The sequence below is a fragment of the Glycine max genome, chromosome 9 (assembly GCF_000004515.6).
Source record: "Glycine max cultivar Williams 82 chromosome 9, Glycine_max_v4.0, whole genome shotgun sequence".
NCBI lineage: Eukaryota > Viridiplantae > Streptophyta > Magnoliopsida > Fabales > Fabaceae > Glycine > Glycine max.
Window position 1 is genome coordinate 479,024 of NC_038245.2, and position 13,919 is coordinate 492,942.

The window sequence follows — 13,919 nt, forward strand, 5'->3', positions numbered from 1 at the left end:
TATGGCGTTCAGATTAAACTGCAGAAAGTTAGTGGTATAAAGCGAACATGTAATGTAAGCGTGATTTACTATGAAACAGAACTGGCATGACCTGACACGCTCTTCAATCTTCATGGTATATACTATATAAGGTTGGGATTTGTAAATGAGATAAGCAAGGTTGAATTGATTAATTATTAACAATAAAATAACCAAAAAATAAGGAGAGGGTATACATGGAAGTATATATGTACTATATGGAACGTAAATTAAGAAACATGCGGGTGCAGTTTTCCCCTAAGCTAGAGTGAAACAAAACCTTAACCAATTAATTATTCTGAGTCAAGATCCTGTTCCCCAGCTCACAGAAAACTAACAATGAGTAGAAGGCAGCAAAAGGTGTTCAAATTGTTCATATGGATTTTGGGAATCTTTCTTGTCGCTTACATTGCAGGACGACCTTTGTATTGGCATCTCAATGAGACCCTCAATGCCACCTCTTATCCTTGTCCTCCTTGTCACTGTGATTGCTCTCCTCAACCCCTTCTTACTCTCCCCGAAGGTATCTATCTCTTTTTATTAATTCACTTTTTTACCAGTTTGTGTTTAAGAAATGACAGAGAATTCAGTTTTCTCTCTTAAGTCATGATGTTTGATTCAGAATATATATACATATTTCCTCCAACAACTGTAATTGCCATGTTGGGTTTTTAGAAAACATAGGATGTGTTTGATTACACATGAGAGACAAGTCGTTGTGAAGGGGAACAAAATGAAAGAAATTTTAGAAACTCTTTCAAAGGCATTTTTTTTATTGACTAAATTTTGTTAGTCTCACTAAATCTTATGATTTTTTTAGTTTTCCATAAATTTTAACAAGTAATAAGTGTGCTGTCAGCACTCCTCACTCATTTGCCGATTTAAAAAATAATAATAATAACAAAGAAAAACCAAACACACATTTAACCATGTGTTGTTTTACACTTGCTTGTAAATTTCATCTAGGAATATTCTTTTTCTTCTTTTTTGGTTACCTTTACAATGTGAAATTTGAAACACCGTGTGATCAAATTGTTATGCAAGTGTTGGTTCCTTCATCATTTAGTTGCATTCTGAGTCTGTCAGATGGGTTATTTAGTGTATATTCTGCTAAACATGATTTGTAGGCCTAGTAGTTTTGAATAATAGATTGTACAAACAATGAGTGTGATCAATTACTGAACTTTATTAAAACACAATCTGTGGCCATGCAATGGAAAACAGGAAAGTTGATAGGGTCTTTCTAGATTCAGTTTCTTGTGCTCTGACATTGATTTCTGATTGCTAACGTGGTGTCTCTGCTTGTTTCTGCAGGATTGACCAACAATTCCATTGTAGGTTAGTTCTTCTCCCCTTTAGTACCCTAGAGAAATGTACAAGGTCATGATTATATATACTCTCTGTTTTAAGTATGAATACATCTAATCCTCTCCCACTTTTTGAATGATAGTGTGTAACATTAAAAGGGGAAATACCACATTGGAGGAAGTAGAAGTGAAAAGACGTTATTATAAATTTGGAAAGACTAACAACAGCTGAAAAGACGTTATTTGTGCTGATGCTATTTTTTAATAAATAAGGAGAAAAAAGGAGAACAAGATATTAGTTCCTCACACCCAAGACTTAATAGCTAGATTAGATATAGTTTTAGATAAAATGTTGAGAAATACTAGTCATTCTTTCTTATACTCTCTTTACAACATTTTTTTTATCGGCTAAAATTTATTAGAAATCGTCAATTTAGTGGGACTCACTTCTAAATGAAAGAAAAAAATCATTAAATAAGAAGTTAAATCCATCAAAATTGATGATTTTCAATAAATTTCAGTCAATCATAAAAAGAATAAGAGAGAGTCGCTAACATTTCTCTAAAATAATTTTAATCCAAGATATAAATCAATACTTTTGTCATACCAAATCAAAACACTTGTTTAATGGAAAAATCACAAACACTAGTCCGAAACACAAATACCAACTAAGAGCATAATGTTTACGTACTTTTTTTTTATATATATATACTTAGGAATCAAAGACAAATATCATAGAATTTACATTTTAGTCTAACATATGGGGAACTAACACATTTTTTGGAGGATAATACATACAAAAGGCAAGGATTATTAATGAATCCAAATTCTGGTACCCTTCATCATGGACAATTTGAGATTTAATACAGCATATGTATGTTGTAGATTGCATGAGGCAAGACCCAGAGGAGAGTGAAGAGGTTGGGAAGAGTTTTACGGATCTTTTAGCCGAAGAAGTAAAGCAAAAGGAAGCTGAAGCTGAGGAAAAACAAAGAAGTGTAGACACGAAACTTTTGGAGGCTAAGAAATTAGCATCACAGTATCAAAAGGAGGCTGACAAGTGCAATTCAGGGATGGAGACATGTGAGCAGGCCAGGGAAAGAGCTGAGGCAGCACTTGAAAACCAGATGAAAGAAACTGCTTTGTGGGAGCTTAGGGCTCGCCAAAGAGGATGGAACAAAAAGATGCTTCAATGAAAGCTCGAGCAGGTTTTTATTTAGGATACAAGAGCCCCACTAGTAGTTCTCTTCATTCTTCTATTTTTTGATTTATTATTGCGGTTACTTGATATATTGTTTAATGGAAAATAAATACACAAGATTACTTTTTTGTTTTTACGTTAGATTAAGTCATCTATTTCTTAAGTTATATCATCACTCATAGACATTGATTAGCACTGGTTAACACTTGACAATATATAATATATAACAAACAATTTGCTTGTTGTCTTATGTTTGAAGAAAGTTGCCCAACATGTGTGTTTCATTAAGCATTATTAGGGCTGGCCGGCCTACAAGGACTTACGACCTGATCTACATAAAGTCTGACTTGGACTGACTTATTTAATTAAAATGTTAGACTCAGACTTTTTTAAAAGTCTATTAAATTAAATAAATCAGGTTTAGACTTGTTAAAAAGTCTTATAAGTCTCATAGTCGGCCTATATATATATATATTATTTTTTTTTGTACCAATTTATACTTATATTATTTTTTGGGTACAATTATTTTTTTAACTAGCAGACTTTGATTACACATTACTCCTCCATAATTTTCATTCCTATAATCAAGTAAGATTTTAGGTGTGAGTCATATGCCTCTTTATATTTCTCATTATTTTTATTGGCTTTTCTGTTAACGTTTCATTTTCCTTTCCTTTAACTTTCCTACTATGCTCCCTACCCCATAGCACATGAATATTAAAGATTTAGTGTGAAGACTTTTAAAAAGGCTATCAGGTCAAACTTTTTAAAAGGTCATGCCGAACCAAAATAAAAGTCTTTGATAAACTATAAATCAGGCTCAGGCCTCAAAAATTCATCATAAGTTAAGCTCAGACCTTTTAAAGTCTGACCTATTCTTACCCCTACGCATTATGTATGCGTGCTTACTCACAATTCCTCTTTAAAGACAAAGCTTGAAAGTGAAAAAATCATATTCTTCTTTAAAGACTAGTCATCAAGGCTTGTGAAAATGTTGCTTATTTTGAATTCGGCTCGTAAACTTTTTACTTTTTAGTGTTAAGAAAGGAATATTTTTATCCTGAGTGGCTAGGCACTACACAAGATTCCCCTATTCCTTGCTTAAAATGTGTATTTTTTTAGTTGGATTTAGAACGATTGAGACTTGATATCATCAGATGCTTCAGCAGTATTTTCGGAACAAAAAAAAAAGGAGAAAGGAAGAGGGATTAATTAAAGGTTTATGCGGAAAGAAAGTGGGTTACTTTAGTCAATAAATAAATTCCATCATATTTAACTTAATTAACTTGTTTTTTTTTTTATAAAAAAAATCAACAAATTCAAATCGAACTAATTCAATTAAAATTGAATCTAGTTGATTCAGATAATTAGATTATAATAAAATATAAACTAGACTTAAATATATTTTTATTCTCTTTATTTCTGTAAAAAAAAATCTGTAAATAGTGCTCCCCCAAATATTCAAAACTCTGTTTTTAGTCTCTTTGCATTAACTCCGGTAAAAAAATTGCACATGTGACAAACGGCATGCACTTCTAAGTTTAATTTTTAATTTAAATTAAATTATACCATTTCTGACTAAAACTCCCAAATATGTAAAAAAACTTATACAGAAACAATGTGCGGGTGAGTTCACGCAACACTAGCACCACAACACTATTTCACTTGAGAAACAGAACCAATGTGTTAACCACTGCTAATCAATAAGTTTGGAGACTATGGATAGCTTGGATTGACAGAGAAATCCCCAAATTGCAACAACAAAAAATAAAATGATAAAGGTTAAAAAATTTGGAATGAAGGTTCAGAAGACCTTGGAAGAGAGCCTTGTTTTCAATCTGCCATCAGAATTCCAACTAGCCAAAACAAAATTTCCAGATGTTACTGAAAAAATTATTCTTTTTATATTATAACTTACTATTTCCTGTGATTATTGTTTTAAAATTGTGGTATAATGTATAAGACCTCTCTCACTAAGCCAGATAAAATGGTCCTATCAGCTCATAACATTCGATCTGCAGAAACTTGCCCAATTTTTGTCTTCAAAATCTGTTTGTGTGGAGTATGCTGTATAATAATCCCATCAAAATCTTTGTGTGGAGTATGCCGATTGAAGCTTGTAGTAATCCCATTTGCCGTCTGAAGTATATGTCTACATAGGTCAGTCAGTATCAGTAATCAGTATAGGCTAAAGAGAAGAGCTTCAAAGTCATGTGGGAGTGGCTAACAGTGCAGAAACTTCAAAGTGGTTAACAACTTCCTGGCTCAGCAAGCGCATAGCAGCTCCCTGAGAGAATTTCCTAGCAAACAAAAAGCAAGGAACGGATGTGGAATTCGTATGACACCATTCTATCCGGTACTCAGTCTCGTAATAAACATGGTTGATGCCCTGTTAAAAAAAAAGTAAAAAAGTCACGAGACAGAACTAGTTGCATTAAAACATGTAATTATCACTTTAACAAAACTTCAAAAAAAAAGAAAAAGAAAAAAACTTAAGCAAAAACATAAGCAGACAAAATCTATCTTCAACCACAAAAGATAAAAGAGGAGTCGAGAATTATTTCCCAAAAAGCAGTAAAATAAAGAGCAATCATTTTTCATTATTTTCATTTATGAGCCATTATGCAAGTCTTCAAACAAAAAACCATTATAGGCTTTCAACCCAGAAATCAGAGCACTCCAATCTTGTCATGAAAGGTGGCAGTTTGACTACTGAATATAAATACCGTGATATAGGATCAACCATGTCATCCTAAGCAAGCATTTCCAAGACTAATTTAAAGAAACTTCTATTTACTTCAATAACAGTTTCAACCATCCCAAATTCCAATCCACAGTTAGTGGCAGAACAATAAAAGACATTAGGATTTCATTAACTGAATCCTCCTTTTTTGTCTTCCCCCCTCTCCAAAAAGGGGAGAAAAAAAATCTTGAGCCTTCTCATTTATCCAACCCATAAATGGTTAAATCTATGCTTAAGTCAAGTATCAGGAAAACCTTTATTTCCTTTATCCTTTGCGGGCTAGCATTTGAATAGCCGAAAGTAATAGGATGCCAGCCTTTATTCTCCATTTTTGTTGTAGACTGGTTCCATAGGGTATAGGTCAATGTTCTACGTTCAAGTTCACCTTCAAGGTCATGCATCTATAAGAGAAGAGAAATGCATATTAAGATTACAAACAATATCCATGCAAATTTGTGAATAAAGCAGAAGCAAGAATAAATAGGATTGAAGAACACATCCCCCCAAAAAACATAGATAATGATGATGGAATAAATGTCTCAGTATCTTACTGCAAGCAATGTCTGCACATAGTGTTCATCTGGAATACAATTGTGCTGCTTCTGAAGTTTCTGCACTTGCACCAAAACCATAGCAAGCAATTATCAGTATAGAAAAAGAAAAGAAAAGAAAGCTATATTATGAAATGAGTACTGAATAGCATCACAATATTATCACTGTAAACAACATTAGGGTCTCAGCATACTTCATAAAATTATATTGTTGAAGATAACAAAAAAGAAAAAGGACACATTCAACAGCTGTTCTATGGGATTGAACAGTAACTAACAGAACATACTTTCCAAATCAGATGTAAATAAAAGGCAAAATAATAGAGGGGAGCAAAGAGAGAAAATTTAAATAGCAATTTCCAACAATACTTAAATAATCACTCGTCAAATCTCACATCTAGATCTTTAACAACTATTACTTGAAAAAAATCAGATGCCATTGGGTAAACAGGAACCTACAAACTCCTAATCCTAAAAATCAAATTTCCCAATGTGTTTTGAAATATAATTAATCAGAAGAATTTCACTAACTAGTAAATTACAGACATGTCCTCACTCCATATCAAAGGTTTTGAAGACCATACCAGTCATTGAACCAATAAAGGGAAGTCTCCCAAGTTTACTACTTTCAAAGCCATTTTTCAGTATTGTGGTTCTTAGTTAATCTGGAAGCATGACCTGTCTGGCCATTGATCCACCTTTCCGGTTCAACCCTTCAGACCAGCTTGTCCGGTTTTCAGAATCAGAACTATGCTACTAATATAAGACATATTCTACAAGGCTATACATAGCACTTAATGATTGAGATAGAAAATTGACAAGGCTCAGACTAAATGTTTATTATACATTACTCAGTCAGAACACATGCCCCAAGAACGCTGTTTTCCCAAATATATATGATTTTGAGCTCTCAATTCAAAGTCTTTTTCTAATGTTACATCAGTATTAAACCCACTATTGCTTGACCATGATTACCAAGATTCCATTAGACAGATACAATTATTTGGAACTATAAGCACAATTAACACAACTTCCAAGTACCTAGCCTGCCTTGAATTAATAATTTCCACTCAAAAGCAAAGAACGCGCGTCACTATTATGTATAACAGATTAGGATAACATCAGTAACAATATAAAAATAGAAAACTAAAATTAGAAAACTTACCAGATTCAGCTTTCCCTTGCTTGTATCAATTGGTGGACGTCTCTGTCAAGTTAGAAGAATATTAGACAGCTTTTTATTTATTATTAACACATTACAGACTTACAGTTAGTATTTAGAACAGTCTTGCATAGCATTGTATTCTAATTCAATTTTGAATTGTATGACAACTTTCATATAAATATAATACCAATCAACTTTAGTATATCAAATCAATACAGGAGTAGAGTAGAGTATCAGAGTCTGAAATTGTAGTTAAACTAACTTGTGATCGATTACATACCTTACAATATTTCTTAAAGACAGAAAAGATAACATCATCATCTACAACCACTTCTGCATGCTTACGAACAACAGTGATCCACTGAAAATTCAAAATAAATTCAAATTAAGACATAATTTCCAGAAACAAATGTTAAAAATTTTAAGAACTAGATTAAGTTTTTGGTACTTTCTAACAATTAACAATTCAAAAATGGTTCCACTGTATCTAGTTATCTAGCTTTTAGAGTGTGGCCAGCCAAATTGATGTTTCTCCTTCAGCAAGTGTAAGCTAAAATTATGTGTTTCAAAGAAAAGGCTACATCTAACCAGTAGGTTCCGAGAGATTGCAGAAGAAAATATTCTACTAAGCACCATTTGATCAAAAGATTAAAATCAAGTATGATTGGAAAGAACAATACTAGTATTTAGGTATGGCAAAGAAAAGAAAAATGACCTGTGACCCTTTACGCCATTTTTCCCTTGGTATTTTAGGAGACATTTTTGGGTTGTAGCGGCCCTCCTTTGCATCAAGAAAACTGCAATATAAACAAACTAGTTTATTCCACCTTTGAAGCATATCCTTTTCACAAAAATGAAAAAGACAATGCAAGTTTGAACTGATTACAATTGAGCATTCAACAAAGAATTAGTGCTAAGCACCTCAAGAACCAAAGCCTTCTTCTACCTGTCCACGAAACTCCTTGGAGAAACCATGAGATAATTGTACACGTAGGAAAAGTTGTACAGAGGAACACAGCTGCACATGGAAAACAGAAACTCAGATTTTTACCATGAGCAAGTAAGTTTGCACAAACAAATGCCAAGTCCCACCCATCCCTTCCTTCAAAAAGGAAGGATGAAGACAACAATGAAACAGAAACATAGAAAGAACAACTCCTAATGGAAACTTGTATTAATACAACAAGATTTGAAAACACCAACCTGTCCGAGAGAAGAACAAATCTTTGATTTGCAGGGTCCTCTAAAGCTGCTGCCAGTAACAATCTTTCTGCCTGAATCATACTTGATTCTCCCCATAAAACCTGAAAATGCAACACTGAATTCATATAAGCAGGAAATAAAACATGTTCAAATACAGAACAAACTGCAAATAACAGTATCACAATTTTATGCTCAACCACTTTTGCATGCACATATCATCATGCTAATGGCATATAAATCCTAGCAAAAAATAAAATTACCAGATTATTACAGAATAATAGCATCACCACATTGGCGATTTGGCCAATATATATATATATATATATATATAAGGTTCATGGTGTCAATTTCTGCACCATAAACTTCGCCTTTGATGGAGAAGACAATATAAAAGTGCATCCCCTTTCAACTATTTTAACAGGACAGGAAGCAAAATCTTATTATAGAAGTAACATTTTTAGTCTTTTCAACAATTTGAAAAAGGAAAGTAAGTTGGTGAATAAGTTGGCATCGCTTTCTCAACAACAAAATGTCACCTGAATGCTATTACTGATTTGTCGACCGTAGAGGAATTGCGACCTGGTGGTTGACTCATCCAACACAAACCCAGGCGCCGAATGAACGTATATCGAGAATCTCGAAACGTCGACGTTCTGCGAAAAATAGAAGAAAGCTTTGAGCTAAGATATTCATAACAATTCCCCAAAAAAAAAAAAGAGAAAGGAAGGAGGATGCGAAACCTGGAAGAAAGCGTCCCAGAGGAAATCGAGAGGGAGGTTGCGGCGAACGAGGAACAAGAAAGCGATCTTGGGAGGGCCATCGAAGACGACGCGAGAAATTGAAATTGAAATTGGGGGTTTGGGAGAGTGGAATCTGAAGAGAGAACAAATAACTAAAACGACGACGCATGAAAGGGAAGCGGAGAAGAGGATCAGCATTTTTCTACTTATTATCGAGTGGCGTCTCTTGGCGCCTCTGGCCATAGAAGCCATTGCTCAGCTACGGTAACTGTTGTTGTAGCAGTAATTGTTATTGTTATCGTTATGATATAAGAAAGTTGTTATAAACATAGCATAAGACGTTTAAGAAGAGGTTGAAGGTTGAAGGTTGAAGCGTGTGCACATGCAGTGATGATGCAGATACAGATGCAGAGAAGTTACATTTTCACGGAGACACGCTACTTCGATAGTAGCGTCAATACGTCGTCGTCGTCGTTACGAGCCTTTTGACATGTCTCCATTGTGGGTCCCACGCCACCACCTCCAATCAAGTTTTTTGCACGTCAGCACCCAACACGGCACCGTGGTGTATTTCCAATTTCGCGCAAGAAAATTTGGACCGCTGATAATTTATGACATGTTAAAAAAAATGGCATTTACGCATTAATTTGTTTAATACTATTTAAGATAATCTATTCTAAGTATTATATGTTTGATAAAACTATTAACGTAATAGAAAAAAGTATGTTAAAAGGATTTTCTTGTAAGTACTTCCTTCCTCCATACTAAATTGAATATTTATTACTATCCAAGTTAATAGCTAACCAGCTATTTATGAGAATGTTTACATTACATAGTCTCTATCCAAATATTAATGGCTAATGGTCACCCCTTTCCGATGTGCCATGCAACTCAACACTAGTATGTTCACCACCATCAAGGTGATCTGATTTGAAACTGACTCAAAGTGCAAAACCTTCTTCTCCATTTCAACCATTATCACACCATCTAACATTTCAAGACCTTCTTCCACTTCCACGATGCTCATGGTCATGTCGCATGTCTACAGGGAAAAAAAAAACAGGGGTTGTAGCATTTCAATCGCACAAGCCCATCTATGTGTTGGTACAATGGACAAGAATCAAGAGGGGTGTAACTTTTTGTTCAAAAACTTTTTAGGATCATGAACTCTTCTATCAAATCAAATGAGTTTTTTAAAGAGTTATTATAGTTGACCTTAATTCATCCTCAAACATAATGTTTTCATAGGATTACACAGAATATGGTCAGTAGTTAACAATTTATCCAAGAAACAAAGATAAGGCAAGATAATGATACACCAAGATTTTTATAATGGTTCTTTCTTAATTGATTTACATCTCATAACCTCAATAATCTTAGTTGAGGTTTTCTCTATTAATTTCAGTGTTGATATAAACACTATGCACACACAAAAAAATTAAAAAACAAACCATCTTCCAAGAAGATAACACAAGATACTAGCCTTTGTGGAACCCAACATTACCTTTAGAAAAAAAAAAGGTTTAAAAAAGAATTCACTTGATGTGAAGATTCCAACGATAAGGCTCAATAATTCCAAGAGATGAGCTAAGCCATGATTATCACTTTGATGTGAATCAAGAAAACTATTTTACTATAGAACGAAAAAGGACAATTTAAAGAAATTTATGTAAGGGTAAAAAATGGGAGTATCAGACGAAATTTAAAGAAAACTCAACAAGTGCGAATGCAATTTTCTATAGAACAAAACTACATTATGGAAACTAGTTTTTATAAGATCTACGAAAAAGTACAAGAATGAAGGTGAAAGAGAAGATGAATATATCTTGAAAATATTATAAAAAAAAGTAGGAGTGTGAAAAGCAAAAACAAAAGGGGTGCAAATAGCATGGGCTTCAACTTTCTACTGACCTGCATTTAAAGAGCCCAGCAAACATGAGGCCAGACCCACCAACCTGGTTGCTTCAAGTAGAAATTTAAAAACTAAAAGCCAATCATAGTAAACTGATTATATGTAAACTGTTTTTAAACATAAATTTAATTTAGATAAATAAATTCATTAAATTAAATTTGAGTGCAGATAAGTCTTCAAATATAAACACGAGGAAAATTATAGGCTGATAAAAAAAGTGGAAAATTATAGACTTTGAGTTAATTGACATTTTCAAACATATAAAATCCATTTTGAACCTTGACCCCAAAGAATAAAAAATCCCATTTGTACCAAAACAATTAAAACAAAGAATTGTTGATAAATTCTTATTCTTCCTTGTTGCCAGTTTTTTAGAGTATATGTAACACTCTACTCGTTGTAGTAGGTTGTTGAGCTATGATCTACTAATTAAAATTAGTACTTTCAGTTAGTCATATTCTAAATCAACTTGACACTATTCTGACCGAAACTAAAAGGAGTAAAGAACATAACGTACATTGCCACTTTCCTAACGTTGATTAGGTCGCATACTTTGTGTTTGCAAGTAACCAAGTAAGCAACCATTTCTAATGTGCGGCATTTTGACAACCCATAGGGGAAAAGGTCAGAAAAATGGCCGAGTCCTTTAACATTCAAAAATCTTCTCTACTCCCTTGCCTTCAGTTTTGGTTTAGATCCTTAACATCAAGCCATCCATTTCTTAATTTCCATCTAACCCAAAAACCTTCATTCTACTCTTTAATCTAATCCCATGACCTCCTTACAAATCTCATTTATATGTCTTTCTTCTTCTTTTTCCTTAAAGAGAACACATGCTACTAATGTCCCAAAATTTAGACGAATGCCTTTATTAGTTCCAAAAATATCAATCAAAAAATCGTTTCATGAATCCAACAATTCCAGAGACACAAACCCACTTGAAGTGAATGTCACACAAAAAATATTGCATGATGAAGATATACATAATCTCAATATTCTCAACACCAAGACAAGAATCTATTCAATTTTAGAGTTGGTAACCGACAGGGTCGAAATGCACCACAACGTTGGCGAGCAACGTGACAATTGGAACACCCTTCTGTTGAACTCCATCAACATGATCACTCTCACTGCCACAACCATGTCTGGTCTTGCTGCCGCGTGTCCAGGTTCAGGTGCACCACCCTTGTCTCTTAAACTATCATCCACGCTCTTGTTTTGTGCTGCCACAGGGTTACTACTAGTGATGAACAAGATCCAACCATCACAACTCGCCGAGGAACAACGAAACGCAACAAGATTGTTTAAGTGCCTCAATACCAAAATAGAAACTACTATTGCTCTTCGGAATCCTACAGAGGAAGATGTGAATGATATGATAGAGAAGGTTTTGGCTCTTGATAGAGCTTACCCACTTCCTCTCTTGGGAGGAGCCATGCTTGAGAAATTCCCTGAAAAATTTGAGCCTGTTGTTTGGTGGCCTAATAATAAGACTTCACAACCCCATGAAGGAAAAGCAAAGAGTGAGAAAATGGAACAAGAGTTAATGAATGGATGGAGTGAAGAGCTAGAAATGGAACTGAGGGAGGTTGTTGAGGTGACAAAAAGAAAAGATTTTGAGGACTATGAGAGGTTAGGAAACATGGCGTTGAAGATTAACAAGAGTTTAGCCATTATAGGGCCTTTGCTTATGGGCATTGCAACAATTGGTTCTGTGTTTGTGGACAATATTGGGTCATCTTCATGGGCATATTTGGTGACCCTTTTGGCTGGATCATCGGCGGCTGTGGTTAACTCCTTTGAGCATGGTGGGCAAGTGGGAATGGTGTTTGAAATGTATAGATACTGTGGAGGATTCTTGCGTCTGTTGGAAGAGACAGTTGAGGCGACACTCGAAGAGAAAGATGTGGAGAAAAGAGAAAACGGAGAGGTGTTTGAAAACAAGGTGGCAATGCAATTGGGAAGAAATGGTTTGCAGCTGAGAGAGCTTGCCTCTAAGTCTGCTTCTTATCGAAGGGATGGAATTGCCATGGATGAATTTGCAAGCAAGCTCTTCTAGTACAATTACGTGTTGGAATGGTGAACAGCAAGGATATTTAGAATTCATAGTTTTCTTATTGACAAGTAGAAACACTGTTTTAGCTTGAAACACTAACTTTGTTGGATACACTTGGCCATTATTTGTGTACAGTTCATTTAATTTTTATATATTTCGTTTCATAATATGATACTGTGATGTTCTTTATTTAAGATCAGGTGATCTTGGCCCATATATGTGTGCACTTATCTTATCTTATTACAAAAATGTGAAAATTTATACTAAAATTATGCAGAAGAGTTTAGTGCACAGACCAGTTTGGAGACAGTACGAGAACGCAAGTCAGAACCATGGCAGTATACAGAAAAAGATAAAAGCATACATGGTGAATAGCAAGGAAAATTACAACTTCACAAAAATTTCTATCAGAACAAAATTTAAACTATCACACAAAAGAATCATAGCAGTTATGGGATCCACTCAAGAACATCTAACTAAAGCTTCGAATTCTTTGACAGCATGGTCAACAGCATAGACTATCATCTTCTTTATCTGTTCCATCAAAAGATTAAAAAAACCCCATAAATAAACATATTATAAGGTTGGCCAACATTAATTCTCATTTTCAATTTGATTAGTTTGAAGCTAACATCAAAAGGAAGATAGGAAAACAAAAAAAAAAATAAGAAAACATGTTGGAAGAAAATTAATCACCTCGAGTTTTACCTTAAGATTCCTGACTTGGTGTGGACATCCAGCAGGAATAAATACTGCCTCCCCAAGTTTCTGCTCAAAAGTCCAAGGTTCTACACCTGAAAAGTTAATATTCATGTAAATAACTAATTGCATGCATTGATCAAACACTTTACAAGTCTTTGTACTAACCAAACTCCTCCTTCAACTTCTTCTTGTGTTCCAAAGTCAAGTAAAAACTTTGGTCATGAATTGGATGGACAACCTAACCAACATGGGATTCAATGAGCCTCAAGCATAAATAATAAGGATAAGCAGAAATGTAAACTAATTAAATATAACTGTACC

General features: G+C 34.2%; 3 protein-coding genes across 3 annotated transcripts; 2 read left to right on the top strand and 1 right to left on the bottom strand.

The window, feature by feature from the left end:
* Nucleotides 1-64: 64 nt before the first annotated feature.
* LOC121172802 (uncharacterized) lies at nt 65-2,643 on the top strand. The gene is made up of 3 exons (XM_041005281.1): nt 65-541; nt 1,333-1,356; nt 2,211-2,643. Exons 1-3 carry the CDS (start codon nt 358-360, stop codon nt 2,519-2,521), a joined length of 519 nt encoding a protein of 172 aa, XP_040861215.1. The 5' UTR covers nt 65-357; the 3' UTR covers nt 2,522-2,643.
* Nucleotides 2,644-4,056: 1,413 nt separating this feature from the next.
* Nucleotides 4,057-9,379, bottom strand: LOC100805897 (glycosyltransferase BC10). The gene is made up of 11 exons (XM_041005282.1): nt 8,929-9,379; nt 8,725-8,841; nt 8,189-8,289; nt 7,932-8,003; nt 7,701-7,782; nt 7,266-7,346; nt 6,986-7,027; nt 5,821-5,880; nt 5,524-5,670; nt 4,755-4,915; nt 4,057-4,678 (listed from the first exon to the last, which is right to left on the bottom strand). The coding sequence occupies exons 1-11, from the start codon at nt 9,178-9,180 to the stop codon at nt 4,528-4,530; spliced, it is 1,266 nt and encodes a 421-aa protein (XP_040861216.1). The 5' UTR covers nt 9,181-9,379; the 3' UTR covers nt 4,057-4,527.
* A 2,041-nt stretch (nt 9,380-11,420) lies between these two features.
* Nucleotides 11,421-13,505, top strand: LOC100806424 (probable F-box protein At4g22030). Its single transcript, XM_003534672.5, has one exon. The coding sequence runs from the start codon at nt 11,613-11,615 to the stop codon at nt 12,897-12,899; it is 1,287 nt and encodes a 428-aa protein (XP_003534720.2). The 5' UTR covers nt 11,421-11,612; the 3' UTR covers nt 12,900-13,505.
* Nucleotides 13,506-13,919: the final 414 nt, after the last annotated feature.

Excerpts from the sequence above, each read along its gene's own strand:
- LOC121172802 (XM_041005281.1), top strand. The coding sequence starts at position 358 with ATGAGTAGAAGGCAGCAAAAGGTGTTCAAATTGTTCATATGGATTTTG. Across the intron at positions 542-1,332 it reads CCTTCTTACTCTCCCCGAAG|GATTGACCAACAATTCCATT; the intron begins GTATCTATCTCT and ends TTGTTTCTGCAG. Across the intron at positions 1,357-2,210 it reads GACCAACAATTCCATTGTAG|ATTGCATGAGGCAAGACCCA; the intron begins GTTAGTTCTTCT and ends TGTATGTTGTAG.
- LOC100805897 (XM_041005282.1), bottom strand. The coding sequence starts at position 9,180 with ATGGCTTCTATGGCCAGAGGCGCCAAGAGACGCCACTCGATAATAAGT. Across the intron at positions 7,028-7,265 it reads TCTTTAAGAAATATTGTAAG|AGACGTCCACCAATTGATAC; the intron begins GTATGTAATCGA and ends CTAACTTGACAG. Across the intron at positions 4,679-4,754 it reads CACTTTGAAGTTTCTGCACT|ACATATACTTCAGACGGCAA; the intron begins GTTAGCCACTCC and ends TGACCTATGTAG.
- LOC100806424 (XM_003534672.5), top strand. The coding sequence starts at position 11,613 with ATGACCTCCTTACAAATCTCATTTATATGTCTTTCTTCTTCTTTTTCC.